Raw genomic sequence first — 17465 nt, forward strand, 5'->3', positions numbered from 1 at the left:
AAATTGCAGTTCAATTTATGTTAAACCTAGGGGTCCTTTTTCCCATTTTTAGCCTTGCTGATGAAGTGAAAATCATTAGCAGCATTTCACAGTGTTGGGGTGTTGCAAGAATTACAGGAAAGGTCTGGTTTTCTTCCATTACCATGTATATACAAAATGTAGTTGGTCAGCCTTAAAACAATCAGGTCAGGTTTTTTTTTTTTTTTTCAGTTTTAAAATATTGAGAAGTTCTTTAGCTATAATTTGGGTCCCTGCGCATTTACTGATTAAAATTAGCTGATTTGAAACACTGTGGCTGGCTATTAATTTTCTCAAAAACAACTCTTTTTGGAATTTCTTAAAAGGCAACACGTTGACATTTTGTAATTCAGCACATGTTCATTGAGGTCCTCCTTGGTGTTAGACATTCTGTCAAGTGTTGGATGCTTTCTGTTTGCTTGGTACTTTATTACAACTAAACTAAGTAGGGGTTACTTATTTAAACAACATGCTTTAAAAAAAATAGAGCAAGAGATACTATGATGCATATAACTGAATTGGTAAATGCTTACTGGTGCTGCCCAGGTCACGCTGAAAAGAAGGAGTCCCAAACAAACAATTTGCATCTTCGAGACTCTCTGCAAAAAGACAATAATATTTTACCCTAAAGCAACGTCAATTATGAGCTGCAGTCCTAATAATAAATAAAACACAAAAGTATACACAAACATCCTTCCTCCAATTGTCCATTTTCGTATTTAAAAAAAAAAGTATAATTTATATCCAAGTGTAGGTACTTTGAGAGCTTTCACATGTCTAATTATAATGTCAAAATGAAAACTGTCCAATACTATTAAAACAAGTCAGTTGATAGAAATGAAATGTATATGTGTGTGTGTGTGTACACATAACAAGTAAATATATATATATTTATTTATATATATTTATATTTATATATTGTTCTATTGTCAGCCCAAACTTTTCCCTTTTGTTTTTAGAGAGAGATCATTTAATTTGATTATTTGTTTAACTCATAATAAGTTAGTGTAACAACTCAGATTCCTCACATGAGGGCCAGCATAGCAGGCTCCACTGTGAGGAATAAACTCTTCTCTGCTACCAGGATGGTTCCCCAATACAGGTCCTTATATTCATCAGCAGTATATCTGAGCAAGTAGCCATCTGTGGGCTCCAGAGTGAAACAATTTATGTAATCCTTATATTAGTAGCTAAAATGCATTAAACTCTAAAACGAGCCACCACTGTCCTAAAATTCTCTATATATTCAATTAATGGAGTCTCAAAACAACCCTATGAGTTGGATGGCATTACTATTCCTGTTTTAGATTAGGAAATAGACCCAGAAAGTCAAATAAATTTGCCCCTGAATTCGCAGGGGGCAGAACTGGGATTAGTACTCAGGCAATGTAACCATAGAGACAGTGTTCTTAATAAAGAGTCTATGCCGTCTTGAGTAAGTTTTTATTCTTGCATCTTATTACAGAAAAATCTACACGTAGTTGATTTAAAGGCAAACAATAATTTATATTGAGCTCAAAAAATTATGTTTGAACATTACCATTTAGCTAGGGATAAAGGTACATGTTTACACTTTGGCGAATATAGTCAGAGGATCTAGTGGGCCCATTTAAGTCAAGTAGCCATTATTGGAAAAAAAAAAGTCAATATAACTGGATTACTAATCTGTTGATTTTTAATGAATATTAAGTATTTTTCTGACTACCACACAGAAATATAGCAACCAATATGAGAAATAAAAAAATTTACACCACTCTTTGAGATCATTTGGGAAAACACTTTTAATGGGAAAAATAATCTAAACACTGTGCAATCTTTAAATATTTCAAGGTAAAAATTTTCATTTGGAGAAATAATGTAACTATTAAATATATTCTAAAATTCTAGGCTATTCTCTTCTAAATTAATACAATTTTCAGAATCTTAATTCTAGCTATAATTTAGCCATCCAAGCATTTTAGAAATCAGCACAAGTCATTTATCAAATGACTTAATGCTGATCAGTAAAATATCTGCACAGATGAGGTTTAAAACTATGCATATGATCACATTATCCTTATTCTGGTTTGTAAGTGAAGGTCTAGAGTAAAAGCAGAGTTTTTGAGTTATTGTGGGTCTCGATAATGCTAACACTTAAACCAAAGAGGAAGTTGTACCAAGCCATCAATTTTAGTTGATAATTTCCAGAACTTGGTAACACATTTTATATTTTATAAGCCAAAGCACTAAATATTACACAGTTATGCTGAGTAGGGAATACTTTCAGTATACATTTATTTTCAAAAGCAATGTCCCTACCTGGATGGCATAGATCTTGAAAATGTAAACTACATTATAAAGCTATTTGCTATCAAGAATATCAAGAGAGCCAAATTACCTGGTATCTTTTACCTTCAGAATACCTGGCTTCTTCCACAGGATTAGCAGTCTCTGGGCAAATTTTGCTGAAATTTAAAGTTTGTTAGAATTCCCAATGGCCAATCAGCATAGACTCACTTAGCACTAACAAACAATTTGTTACCAGTGCCCACAGATAACCATAGGGGGCAAAGTAATTTTAATCTAAAAATGTTTTTGTGGTGAAAAGCTGCTATCAAATGTTCCAGAAAGTAGGATAAACAGAGAATATAAATACCCCAGTTTGGTGTATGATGTTGTCAGATAATTAAAATTGATTTCAGAACTATTGAATAGGACTCTCTGAATAACTAACAAGTGCATAAGTGGAAAACATCTTAGCTATCCTTTTGTGTAGAAAGTTTATAATTTCAATTCTGTCTGAATTAAATTTAGCAACATTCAACAAAAATGTATTGAGTGCCTATTTATGTGACAGACACTGGGGAAACAGCAGTAAGTGAAGGAGCAGAAAAAATCCTGTATTCTTGGAGCTTATAATCTGGTGGGGAGGCTGACAATGAACAAGACAAATAAGTAAAATATATAGATAAGTCAGAGAAGAGATGACAAACACTGGGGGTGGGGACATGGGGACACTAGATTGAAATACTAGATAGGGAGTTCCTGGGAAGGTGACTTTTGAGTAAAGACCTATAAACATCTAACATCTAGGGGGAGAAGAAGAACATCTAGGGAGAAAAAAGAGAAGAGGAGAACCCAAGAGACAAGAGCCTGCTGACTTCTTCCAGACACAGAAAAGATGGCAGTTTGGCTGGAAAGACTGAATGAAGTCAATAGTGGGAAATGAGGTCAAAAAGGTAGTTGATGGCAGATGACATAGGGCCTATAGATCATTGTAAGGCTCTTGACTTTACCCTCAGTGAGAAGGAACCCTTGGAGGTTTGGGGCAGAGCAGTAACTGAAGTAAGGAAAGGCAGAGATGGGCTAGGAAGCTCTTGAGGAAATCCAGGAAAATGATGATTAGGACTTGAATCAGAGTGATGACAGAAAGGATTGGGGGAACTGGTCAAGTTCTGGATATATTTTGAAATTAAAGCCAATAGGACTTGCTGACATACCAGATGTGGATTATGACAGAAAATCAATAACCAAGGATGATTCTGAAGGTTTTTGTTTTGAGCAACTGGAAGAAGGAAGTTGCCTTTTACTGATATAGGGGAAATGGCAGAAGTGGTTTTGGGAGAAACGTTGAGAGTTTGGGTTTGGATATGAATGTTATAGAATGGTCTACTTAAGACATTGACTTTCTCCAAGAAACAAGTAGCACACCCATATTAGAATACACCTTTCTGGGGAAATTGCCTGCTCACCTCTTTTGCCCCATCTGTCTGCCAAAATAATGATTGCAATAATTCAGGCTAAAAATATTATAGTACCTGGGGGGATAATTTACATTAGAACTACATGTGAAGTATCAATGAATGATAATGTAAGAATTATTTAATTCAAACCAAATGATAAGAATTATCTTTGGCTAAACACAATTTTAACAAACTATAAATTATATATAATGAGATTTAAATAAACTCCCAATTTCTCCTAACTTCCCAAGCAGACAAAAACCAAAATAAAACAAACAAAACAGCCCTTGGATAGCTTTAGCTGAGAGAATGGTGTCTTTTCTAGTTTAGGCTGAATTCCTATTTTTGTTTTGTCCAAATTCTGCAGATCCTTTTTGAGTGTCTGGAGCTGGTTTTTGAAACACTTGCTAGGACTAGAATTTAGGCTCTTGGACTGAAGCCACTGTTGATTCACTACCATTCAACCATGGATTTTAGAATATTTGGGTATTGTCACTGACAATGGGGACATTTAACACTAGTAGCTTTGGAGTCAAACAGACCTGAGTTTAAATACTGTCTCCACCACTTGTTTGTTATGGTCAGTGGCTTATGCAACTAAATCGAACTCTTTGAGCCTCAAATTCTTTGTCTGAAAATGAGGAGTATAGTAACAAGCTAAACTTTAATTGAATGATTACTATGATCCAAGCATTATTCTGAATATGGTCTGTTAACTCATGTGACGTTTGCAGCAACTCTATGATGTAAGTGCTGTTATTATCATCCTGACTTTAGCAATGAGTCATAGAGCGGTTAAGTGACTTGCTTAGGTTCACATATGTAGCAAGTATAAAAAGCCTGAAAGGGAGGTTTGAAAATCACTGCACTATACTATTTCATAAGGTCATCATAAACATTAAATTAACAAATGTCTTCAAGATGTTTAGCCAGGTACCTAATTCGATATTAAATGATAAATGATGGCTACCCACTTAACCCATTCTTCCTATCATTAAATAATCATCTGGTACTCAAATGACATTTTTCTGTATCTCCTTTCTGTCTTCTGTTTATTTCCTTACCATGTCTCCTTGTATGAGTTGATGAGAGGAACAAAAGCAATGAAACATTGAAAGAAATATTAAAGTTGAAGCTTAAGAGGATCTGGTGGGCTACTTCTCTAATCATAAGTTATAATGACCAGAATTTCAGCAAAGTGCAAATGATTTGGGTGATATAGAAGGAAGCTAACAAGGAAATAGAAGTAAAGAAAAGGAAATGACAAGCAAAAATGTATAGTCAACCTCAAGACTGATACTAAGCTGTATAAGCAGTAGACAGATGTGAATACCACTAAAATGCTCATTTTAAGGGCACCTGGGTGGCTCAGTCAGTTAGCATCCAACTTTGTTCTGCTCAGGTCATGATCTTGCAATTCACGGGTTTGAGCCCTGCGTGGGTCTCTGTGCTGACAGCTCGGTGCCTGGAGCCTGCGTCAGATTCTGTGTCTCCCTCTTACTCTGCCCCTTCCCTGCTCTATCTCGATAAACATTTTTTAAAATGCTTATTTTAATATTCTATTAAAGCAATGAATTATTCAGGATTTCTGTAATAATTAGCAAGTTTGCAGTGTTTACAGGTTTTACATTCTTCTATAATATTAACTTTATACTTTTTTTTTAAAAGTTTATTTATTTATTTTGAGAGAGAGAGAGTGTGTGTGAGTTGCGGGTGGGGAGGATTGGCAGAAAGAGAGGGAGACAGAGAATTCCAAGCAGGCACTGTGGTGTCAGTGCAATCCTGACTTGGAGCTCTAACCCATAAATCCTGCGATCATGACCTGAGCGGAAGGGAAAAGTCAGTCGCTTAACCAACTGAGCCACCCAGGTGCCACGTATTAACTTTATACTTTTGAATGATGCAGATAAAAGAGTAAGCACCTGGTACATGCCTCATATATGGTGCAGCCTTAGAGAATGTTTGTTGGCTTTTCACTGATAATATTTTAAGGTTTCAGATATTTCTTAAATGTGCTTTTTTCATTGACAGTTTGGTTTAATTGGTTTGATTTCTCCATCTGACACAGTACTCCCATGTTTATATGTTTAAACCTTAGCCCTCATAATGGTTTATACAACGATGCAGAGTTTTGAACCCACATTTCCCACAGAACTTAGGGACGTCTACCAGAGGACATGTGACAATATGCATCCTAGTATTTGGAAACTGATACTTCTCTCTCTCTCTCTTTTTTTTAATGTTTATTTTTGAGAGAGAGAGAGAGAGACAGAGACAGAGACAGAGCGTGAGCAGAGGAGGGGCAGAGAAAGACGGAGACAGAATCAGAAGCAGGCTCCAGACTCCAAGCTGTTGGCACAGAGCCTGGGAAAGGGGTGGGGGGGAGGAGGCTTGAACTCATGACCTTGAGATCATGACCTGAGATGAAATCAAGAGTCAGATGTTTAACCAACTGAGCCACTCAGGTACTCCTGGAAGCTGATACTTCTCTTAATGAAGGAAGAAATTTTAGTGAAAAAAGGAAAAGTGTAATGCCCAATAGATGAATCATCAAGCAAAAAAATATGTATAACACCATAAACGAAGGACGTCGATGACAAGGGCTTAGGTATAATCTACAAATAAAGTTAGTTCTGCAATCAGTTATTTCTGCAATAATGCCTTGAATCTACACTGTATATTTTGAATACATTCAAATATTTTGCATTTTGCAACAAGTGTTTTTAATTCTGTTGTTGATTTTTCATGTTTCATTATGCCCCCTTTAAGAAATGCCTCTTTTGTTTTTCGTGATTGTATCTTTTACGGCAAAGTTGCTTTACGGTCAATTAATTATGCGGCGAAATGCTTGCCGCAGAAATGCTTGCGGTAGAGAAGCTGCGGGTGAAACTGCCTAGAACCTGTAAGGTATTTCTCCTTAATTTCCCTGATGGGAAAATGTTTAATTCTATCTAAATGTATGTTTTCAGTGAGAGAAAATTCATTGAATTTTAAAAGAAAAATTGAGAGAAAAAATTTGCTTAGCTTGCGGGGCCTATTGAGGAGTAAACTGACAGTAGCTAAATATATATCCTCCCGAGTTAAAATGAATTCAAAGCCTCAAAAAAAAAAAAAAAATCAACTTGGGCCTTAAATTTAGAACCTGCAATTGACAAAAGAAGCGGGGGGGGGGGGGGGGGAAGAGCCTATTCTGGTTGTAAGGTTGCAGAGAACAAACTGTGGGGGAAAAAACGAGAATGATCATTTGCTAAAGTTCTGTGAAGTAGAAATGTTAATTCTACCCCCTTGACTTGCCCCTGAGTTAAGCTTGAACTACAAAACTAATGTAAGTTTACTAAATGTTTTTGTGTCATAAACAGTTTTGCCATAACGTTTGTTAGGAACGAATAACCAAAGATAAAGAACAGCATTCTGTTTTTTTTTTTTTTAAAAGAAAAAAAGTTGTCCTCACACCATCTGTATTTAACTGGAAAACAAAACCAAACTTGGAAGCAATAGAGAAGGGCAAGAAATCTTCACTTGGATTTTCTTCTGGTTTTTGGCTGAGGGCTCAAGAATGGACACTTCCACAGATGATGTACGTAGCCTGGCTTTCCTGGGTCACGCTGACCTAGAGTTGCTCCTTAAAGAGATTTTAAGATGAAAGTAGTCCATGGGACGTGTTTCATTTTGTGGTGGCTTCTTCATTTCTTACACGTCAGTTGAATGAGAGCAATCATATAAAATGTTAGCTAACTAGGCACCTACGCTGTCGGTTCCAGCTATGGGACCCTTACCCAGGAGTAAGGTTTTAATTGTTTTGTTTGTTGTTTTGTCCTCCCATGTATTCTGGAATGTTACACCTATCTTCCCTGTATTTGTGCTCTAGGCTCAATTGTCTTTATTTATATATACATAAATATATATATAATTAATATTATAGGAAATGGTTTTACCTTCTGGGATCTTGGTCCCCAACTTATTTTTAACACTATTCTGCAACACATTTCTCTGTATCATAGGCAGTTAGAAGTCAATATATTATATATTATATTATATAATATATAATATATTATATATTATATATATATTATATATATAATATATATATTATATATTATATATATATGATCTGTATTATATTCATATATATCACAGAGACAGAGGAATGTACATATAGTAATTGTTTATTTCCTAACTTATGTACATAGCAAATATACATTCCACCTCCAGAATCAGTGGGGGAGTCATTACGGTGTTATGATTAGAAAAGAGGGGCTCTTGTTGAGTAATTTCCTTTTTAGCATATAGATAGACCCTTAAAGATTTGTCAAGGCTTTAAGCTTTTCATAGAAGTATTTAATCCCCCTTGATCTTCAGAATAGAGTTCAGAATGGGTGTGCTGGGAGTCTTACCCTGTGTTTAGCAGAAGAAAATGTTTCTGTTTTAAATATGTTCATTCATGTGTATATCAATATTCATCCTAAGTTTAAAAAAAGGTCACTTTTTCTAAAACATCACTTACAACCAACTTTCTCATCTACCCTAAAATTATTTTTATTTTTAGTTTTTATTTTTTTTCTCTCAGTATTTGAGAATTTCAACAGAAGTACATAAAAATTTCAGCCAGATATGGAACCACAGAGGGTCACAGGACAGCGTGAAGCGAGCTGTGTTCATTTCTCTAGGCTTTGTTTACTCATTCAGCTATTACTAGCAAAGAGAAGACATGTCAATATAATTTACTTTTATTTTTATATTAGAAAGATGTCTTATTACACCTTAAAATGTAACTCAGAGGATGTAGTTAAAATGTAATTATAATGATACCAGCCTTTTCCTTCAGGACATGGTGACATTGCTGGAAGTGGCTGTAAAACTTTGTTGTGTTACCTCAAGGGGGGGAAATATCTCTCATTCTGAAAATAATGTTTTTCAGAGGTTGCCACTCTGTTTTTCCAGACTAAGAATCTTCTTAAGAGACAGAACATGGCAACATTTGCCAGCTAGTTACTCATTTCATTGGACACGTACTAATTTTTTTTTTTTTTTTTTTTACCAAATTGGAGCATATCTACTCTTCTCAATTTTTAGTTTTAAACTTTGTGTTTATTTGCATGTGTTATTTTAGCTCTTCTCTCATGACTTTCTTGATTCTCATGAACCCAGATTTTCTGTTTGTCACCTCCTGTTCCAGTTATCTATTACTATGAAAAAAAGCACCTCAAAACGTAATGGCTTATTAAATTTTTTTTAATGTTTATTTATTTTTGAGACAGAGACAGAGCATGAACGGGGGAGGGCCAGAGAGAGGGAGACACAGAATCTGAAACAGGCCCCAGGCTCTGAGGTGTCAGCACAGAGCCCTACGCGGGGCTTGAACTCACGGACCGCGAGATCGTGACCTGGCTGAAGTCGGACTCTTAACCGACTGCGCCACCCAGTCGCCCCAAAACGTAATGGTTTAAAACACCACTATATTATTTTCATTCAAGGTTCTGTACAGTGATTTGGCTTAGCTATGAGGTCCTCACTTGGAATTTCTCATTTGGAACGTTCAGAGAGGGGAAAGTGTTGCAAGATTTTTTTTTTTTGTTTACCTCAATACTTGGGGTTCCTTGTCTCGCTGCTTCAAAGAATGAAGAGGTGGACACAAAATAAGCAGCAGGCAAAAGTTTATTAGAGTATAAGATCAGAAAGTAAGAATAGTACAAAAGCTCTCTTTACAGAGAGGGGGCATTCAAAAATGAATGCCTGTGGCAGTAGGCAAGAGTCGTTGTTTTATAAGGTTCTGGTCAGCCCTCCCTTCCTTCCCACCCCTTGTTCTTTCTCAGGTCCTACCCTTATTGGCTTGATAGCTCTGGGTGCTGGGTTGTCAATTCCTGATTGGCCCGATTCCATTGTACGAGGGATGGCCTATGGCCATATCATTCCTTGTGGGTCATATGTTTTATGGTCTACTAATATTTTTAGTTAGGTCTTTTGTCAAATTCCTGAGGGAAAGCTGAGGGGGAGTAAGTGGTGTCTATTATATTCTTAAGAGGAACATTCCTCCTGAGGAGGTTTGCTTTGGTCAGACACTCCCATTATTGTTCCAAAGTAAGTGTTTTTCCCCACCCAGGGACCTCAGGTCCTAAGGTCTTTCCCTCTTTCCCTCTCTGCCTACTGAATTGAATCTTTTCCTATCATAACAGTGTAACATCTTATCCAAAGTATCCAGAGACTTGACTAAGCTGCCCATCCAAGATGGTGCCTTAATGTTTCATCATATGACCTCTTTCTGGTAGAATAAGCTAGACTTCTTACATGGTGGCTCAGTACTTTAAAATACTCAGTGGGCTAAAAACTCATTAACTGATTTTGTTGACCTAAGAATAAAAAATTGCCATGCAGTTTACATTCTCTTATATTCTGTTCTCTCTCAGGAGGCCTCCTCTTTCTTATATTTCATGAGTTCCAGGGTCTCAAGAGCAGAAAGCAGAAGTTGTTAGGCTAGTTTTGTGAGCTAATACTAGAATTGTTTTGGAGTCCTTGTCATTATATTGATCAAAGCCATGAGATCCAAGGGAGTACAGAAGTAGTTTCTGTGCCTTGATGTAGAGAAGTGACAATGTCACACTGCAGATGAGCTTGTAGAATGAGTGATAGTATTAGAACCATTTTTGGAGAATACAGTGTGCCTGCGTCAGTCTCTGATAACAGTGTAGGTACTGAGCATTCAAAATGCATTCATTTCGTCTGAAACCCTGCAAACTAGGGGAGCAGATAGCAGGAGAAGGCAGATATCCCAATTCAAGAAGCCAGGTAAGACACAAAAGCTGCAAATTTCTTCTTCGTCTGCGTTTTGTTCTATTCTGGCCCTCAATGGGTTGGATGATGCCTACCCATTGAAGAAGACAATCTACTTTACTGCATCCACCTCCGTAGATCTCATTTTAGATTAGCTGATGATAATCTCATCAGCAAATACCCTCACAGACACACCTAGAAATAAAGTTTCATTTGGGCACTCCTGTTGACTCAGAATTAACCATCACTGTATTAGAATTGATGATAACCCATCCTATACAGCATAAGTCATGGTTTACATTGTGCTGTTGATTTTTCATTACTGTCCTACAGCTAGAATCAAAATCCAGCTTTCCTTCAGCTAAGGGGTGAGACATAGCTGATAATCTGCCACAAACTTTCAAAAAATAGTATAGTGAAAAAAAATTATCTTTAAATATTTTTTTATCAAAGATAATACTTCTTGATGTATTTAGATTCAGGAACTGTCAGAAGCATTTTGTTTAGTAGCTGCACAAAGGAGACAACTCACAGATTGCTGGATCAAGCACCAGAAAGTTTACTGAATTTTTTAAAATAGAGTTTGAAATAAAAGACCAAACCTCAAGTTAAAAAAAAAAATAGTGAATTCACTAAGTTTGTTTGTAGCCTAAGTGATTAACAGTAGCTAAATTTTAAAATTAAACAGTTCTTCATGGTTATGACTTTATATAATCATGTAAAATAGGAGTCAGCAATCTATGGGCTGTGAGCCAAATCTGTTCCATCACCACAAATAAGGTTTTATTGGAACACAGCCATGCCTGTTTGTTCACATACATCTCTGGCTACTATTGCTGCAATGGCAGATTTGAGTGGTTGTGACAGAAACCATAGGTACTACAAAAATACTATCTGGTCCTTTACAGAAAAAAGCTTACTGACTTCTATTTACAGAAAAGTTTATTGACCCCTGACTAAAATAGTGAAGGTTGAATTTATATTTTAAAAAGAGATAAGACAAGTTCTGTATACACTGATGGGGGTCTTACGTTTTTGGCTCTCGGAGTCATAAAATTCAAGGGGAGAAACCTGAGAAAAAACAGAGTAATTTGCCTGGAAGCTTTTATTCTTAGGCCAACAAAAACAGTTAATGAGTTTTTAACCCACTGAATAGTTTAAAGATAGAAGGACAGAAAATTTTTACAAATATTTGCACGTGGATAAACAAAAGGTCTGAATGATTGCTTCATGGTTTCCCTTTAACTAGTATTGATTCCTTTTTTAAAGTGAGACTCCTATTTCCTGACATTAGATTATCCTTTTCAAAAAAGTGTGTTTACCTTTTTCTGCCTTTCTCCCACTTTAGTTATTTCTTCTCTTGGTCATTCAGAGAGATTCACTTTGCCTAGGTATAGACTCGGTTTATTTTTATTTGTTTGTTTTTATGTTGTTTTTTTGTTTTTGTTTTTGTTAATGAAAGGAATCCAAATGGAAAGAAAGTCAAAGTTTTTTTTTTTTTTCATTTTAGGAATAGTTTCTTGAATGAATGAATGAAAGAGAAAGAAAGAAAAAGAAAAAAGAAAAAAAGAGTGGCTCTTGAAGCTTCTAGAAACAATTATTTTGAAAGCAAAGCTTTAGTTCTGTAAGGTGAGAATTTTGTGAAGAGAAGAAAACGTAGTAGAAAATCAACAGGGTCAGACATGAAAGAAACAGGGTGTAGAATAAGTCACAATAATAAATTGAAAACGGGGCATGGGTGATATTCAGTGCTCCCACAGATTAAATATGGATTACCTGACTGCCAGCTGGGGAGGATATTGACTGAGGCATCATGATGAAGGAAATAAGGAGGACTTGAAATGAGGGAATGGGACCTAGAATGACCACAGGGAGAGGGACAGAGTCATCTCGAAGAAGCAGCTGCCTTCTGGCCACACGAGTAACCATAGACCATCCACCCCCAAAGTGTGGCCTATGCTGAGAACACTTTCAGCATACCATTGCCTGGTGAGGGCCCACGTGTCTGCCAGGCATCATCTTGCAGAAGTAATCTTCTTCATGCCCTTTGTAAGCTTATCCAAATTCCCCTGTGTGGCCGGCCTTTTTAAAATGGTCCAAGAAACTCATAAGCCTCCCTAACCTTGGGTTCTAGAAGAGGTGTGTAGGGGAAGAGCTCTATGGCCACTTCCTGACAACCTGGCATGTCTCCATATGGACCACGTGGGCGAGGGTTGACTGCAGTCTACCTGAATGTTGGCCCGGTGCCCTGTGATTCCTCCTAGAGCAAGGAACAATGAGCAGCCTGGTGCAGAAATGCTGGAAGCAGTTCCTCTCCCACCTTTCCAACTAGTGGGAGTTGGTCAGAAGGCCATTTCTCATCCATCTCAATAGTTTCAGTTGAGCATAGGACTTTCAGCCTCTCACCCTTTGGGGCTCAACTGCAGATTTCTTTGTAAGTCTCTCTGCTTGGCCATAGGTGAGAGTGGCTTCTCAACAGCAGAATGACCTACTACTGATGTTGTTTGTCATCTGACCACGCTGGTTCAGTGTCATCCTATGGGATGAGAAATACAGAGATCTGATACTTTGATGATCCTGCTTTTGCTCTCTGTAAAAGTAATAAACTGTTTGACTCTGTTTGAAGTCATTGTCTTCCTTCTGGCTGAATCCATGGAACTGTGACATGCAAACCTAGTAGCTGTAGCTGAGATCCTCATGGCCCTGTTACGAATCACACTGCCTTTGGAAGGAGTGCCTGACAGCATGACAAGGGACAAAGTGTTGTCCTATTTTCACAACAGCATGAAAGGATATTTTCCTTATTTATGAACAGTCTCTGTTCTCAAAGAGATCCTTCTTTGATCACCTGAGCATGATGTGAAACCTGTAAAATTACATGTTCTTATTAACCCCAAAAGACAAAGGAGTAAAAACATCATTAGGTTTGTTATATGTACTCTTATCTAAAACTTAGTCTTCTGATTCCCAGTTAAATTCACTTATCTTAACAGGGTGACCTTAGAAGCTGTGAGAGATATATGGGATGTGGACCTTGGAGCAGTTTCTTTTCCTCCACTTACCAGCTGCATCATCTCAGGCAAGTTACCAAATGTCTCTGTAACTCCATTTCCTTACCTGTAAAATGTAGTAGATTTTTAGTAATTGTGAGAATTAAGTGAGGTAATATATGTAAAATGCTTAGAATAGAACTTGCACACAGTAAGTGTATAATAAGCATTAGCTACTATATTAATCAAAATAGTGGTTCTCAAACTTTGAGGTGTATAAGAATCACCTGTCCACTCCCAGAACTTTTCATTGAGTCGGTCTTGGGTGGTGCTGCATAATTGCATTTCTGATGCTGAGGCGCTGATCTGATGACTATACTTCGAGAACTACTGAGTTAGGATGTAATTTGCATGTAAATAACAGAGATCCATAATCATAGAGGCTAAAAGAAAACAGTTTATTTGTAGAAGTAGATGTCCAGGGTTGGTATGGTGTAGACTTTTCTATCTTGTTACCTTGCCATCTGTGGATTATTGCTTCATGCACACTGTCATAGATGACTCACCATCATTGTTGAATTTCGCCAGTAGAAGAGAGAATTTGGAGAAAGGGGAAGAGAATAATACTTCTCTTTAGGGAGACAACCAAGAAATTGTACACATCCAAGGTATACATGGCCAGAACTTGAATAACCACATGTAGCTCCAATGAGAGTGAAAGAAATTGGAATTTACTCTGTAGCCACAGGTCCAGCTTAAAAACCTGGGTTCTCTTACTCAGAGAAAGGAGAACAGATATTGTGGTTCATCTATGAGCTTTGCCATTGCTACAGACTGGTTTCTACATTTTAACAACAGCAAAAGAATTTTTTTGTGGATAGGAGATTATAAATATACAACTTGATTTTTCCCTCAAATACAAGCATAACTTATTTAACTTTATATCTTTTCTCTATTTAGAGGGGTCATTTGACTGTTTCTCAGGGGAAGGATGGTCTTTTCCTGGGAGGAATAAAAATGTTCCCCCTTTTTCCTAATAATGTGGATTTTCATCATCTGCCAGATGGACCACCAAATAGGTACTATCAGGGAATACAGAAAATAGAGCTATTGGTGGGAAGGTGAAGGGAATTTGAAGCAAGAGGCCAGGGAGGCTAGCTAGTTAGGGTGGCAGAAGGAGGTGGGAACTCTACTGTGATCCTAAGCAGGAAACATTGAAGAGGGGACCTTCCATGAAGAAAATTTTGCATGATATTACTGAGAGAACTACTGTAAAGGGGCATTGTTGGGATGCCTAGGAGCCATGGTAAATCACAGCTGTCATCAGCCTACCCCCTGGTCTTCATCCAGGAACACCATATTGCCTTCATCTAGGCCCTGGGTACTTAGTTGTCTGTAGGCCTCACCATATGAATACACACTCATGTTGGTGTCTGGGCTAGGCTGTGAATCTTTCCTCTGCTGCCTTCTCGGAGTGAAAAATCCCCTACTAGTCTAAAGGAAACTCTTCAATGTTTGGGGCAGTGGTGGCATTAAAGTGGGCTAGCTCAAATCCCTGAGGTAGAAGAGGATGGAGCAGACACCCCCATTACATATGTCAGAAGCAAAGTGAGAAACCATAAAGGAAAAGATTAACCAATTTTGCTATAAAAAATGAATAACTTTGACATATTGGTAAATAAAATTCACAGATTTCAAAGATCCTTTCCAACTCTAAGAATGGATGATTCTATTGATATATTGAGGTAGTTTGTGACAATAAGTCACAAATAGTAAAAATTACGTATATTGTCTAATAAGAAGTATTGATTACACTGTTCCCACTGTTCCAAGGAGTCACTCTCATCAAAAGCTTTTGCTTACAGGGGCACCTGGGTGGCTCAGTCGGTTGAGCGACCGACTTCAGCTCAGGTCATGATCTCACGGTTTGTGAGTTTGAGCCCCGTGTTGGACTCTGTGCTGACAGCCTGGAGCCTGCTTCTGATTTTGTGTCTCCCTCTCTCTCTGCCGTTCCCCCACTAATGCTCTGTCTCTGTCTCAGAAATAAATGAACATTAAAAAAAAAAATTAAAAAAGCTTTTGCTTACAAAGATGCATTAGGGTAAGAAAAAAAATGTTCTAAAATACCAGGTAAGTCTATAACAGTCAGATGTACCTAAGTGTTAAGATGGAGAAAGGATGAGGAGTGGAGAGGAGAGAGATGATGATCTTGAGCACTTCATTAACATGTTGGACTCTGAACAGCAACCTACTGAGTATACTCCATGTGTGGGAGATGAGGTGAGGAAGTCTAGAGAAGGATATTAATTTACTCTCAATAACACTGTTATTCAAGCCCATCTAACTCTAGAGCTCATGCACTTTCCACAATACCAAGCTGTCTGTCTAAAAACATGCCAAAAATGTGTGAAGATCCTTGCTTTGAAAACATTCTTTAGGGCTCAAGTCATAAAACATGGCTGGTTCTAAGATAATTGTGATATAGAACAAAGCTCATATTTCAGCAGTGTTCTCATCATTAGAGATTTCCTGCTCACTTATAGCTCAACATCCATTACTGATAAACACACACTAATAAGTGTAACATAATGGTAAAGAGCAAAAATTGTAAAGCAAGTCTGCTTTGTTTTACCCTCAGCTTTGTGACTTGTGACCTTGTGCAAGCTGTGTCTGTGTCTCTCTTTGTGCCTCAGTTCCTTCATCAATAAAATGGGGGAGAACAAACATACCTACCTGATAGAGTTTTGTGAGGATTAACTGAGTTAATAATCAATGATATTATTAGAATAATTGGGAAAATTTGAATATGGTCTGTATATTACAAAATGCTCTCATAGCAGTGTTTAGTTTCCTGAGAATGAGAATGGTATTGTGGCTGTCTAGGAGAATTTCTTATTTTTATACTAAATGCTGAAGTATAGGAGTGAAGCATCATGATGTTAAACCCTTTAATGGTTTGGCAGAGGAGTTTGTATAATGAAGAAAGGCACACAAATAGAAAGAGCTAATGTAAATATAGCAAAATGTTTTAACCATTGATTAATCTAGGTGAAAGTTATAATAAGGCTGTTCATGTATTAGCTTTCCAATTGTTCTAAAGGCTTAGAATTTTTCGAAATAAAGAGTTAGGAGGAGCACCTGGGTGGCTCAGTTGGTTAAGTGTTCATCTTTGCCTCAGGTCATGATCTTGCAGTTCATGAGTTCGAGCCCTGCATTGGGCTCTGTGCTGACAGCTCAGAGCCTGGAGCCTGCTTCAGATTCTGTGTCTGCTTCAGATTCTGTGTCTCTCTCTCTCTGCCCCTCCCCTGCTCATGCTCTGTCTCTCAAAAAATAAATAAACATTAAAAAAATTTTTTTAAATAAAAAAAATAAAGAAGAGACAATTAGTTGATGCATGTAATGCCTTATAACTGTTAGCTATCAGACTAAAGTCACTTTGAGGACTGGATTCTTCATTTCCATATGCCCAGTGTCTAAACATTATCTGGTCCAATAACAGGTGTTCAGTGCATCTTATAAGTGAATAAATAAAAAGATGAATGATGTTTGTATTCTTACTCCTTACCATTATCAACTTTTCTTCAGTATATTTGCTTTCAGGTTTAAAGTATGAATTGTAGTTAAGGCTTTGCATTACCAGCCCTCTTTGGTGTGTGTGTGTGTGTATGTGTTTGTATGTGGATGTGTGCATATGTGTGGATGTGTGTGTGTGTGTGTGTGTGTGTGTGTGTGTGTGAGAGAGAGAGAGAGTTTTCTACTGCATCCATTCCCTACCCCATTTAAAACCTAAATCAAATAGGAGTAGGGTTGCCAGATACTAAATAGGATATTCCATTAAATTTGAATTTTAGATAAATAATTTATTTAGTATAAATATGTCCCAAATAGTTGACAGAGGTCAAATCGTGCACGGAGCATACTTACTTCTACTAAGGAGTTTTTCATTGTTATCTGAAATTCAAATTTA

The 17465-nt window shown here is 37.1% G+C and overlaps 1 protein-coding gene across 7 annotated transcripts in view; it reads left to right on the forward strand.

Annotated features, from left to right (window-relative positions):
* Nucleotides 1–6563: 6563 nt before the first annotated feature.
* Nucleotides 6564–17465, forward strand: part of LOC147581892 (uncharacterized) — a 262965-nt gene continuing 252063 nt past the window's right edge. For 6 of the 7 annotated variants that reach the window (XR_015250355.1, XR_015250357.1, XR_015250358.1 and 3 more), the window contains exons 1-2: nucleotides 6564–6642; nucleotides 13502–13587. Coding sequence is in view for 3 of the 7 variants with exons in the window: in XM_086704626.1 (XP_086560752.1) it covers nucleotides 13534–13587 (54 nt within the window). In the remaining 4 variants the exon portion in view is untranslated. Of the gene's footprint in view, nucleotides 6643–12029; nucleotides 12138–13501; nucleotides 13588–17465 lie in introns of those variants that run through there. The other variant, XM_086704627.1, reaches the window with a different exon arrangement.

Source organism: Puma concolor, chromosome B1, assembly GCF_028749965.1.
Source record: "Puma concolor isolate L17-30 chromosome B1, mPumCon1.1.hap2, whole genome shotgun sequence".
NCBI classification, from domain to species: Eukaryota; Metazoa; Chordata; class Mammalia; order Carnivora; family Felidae; genus Puma; species Puma concolor.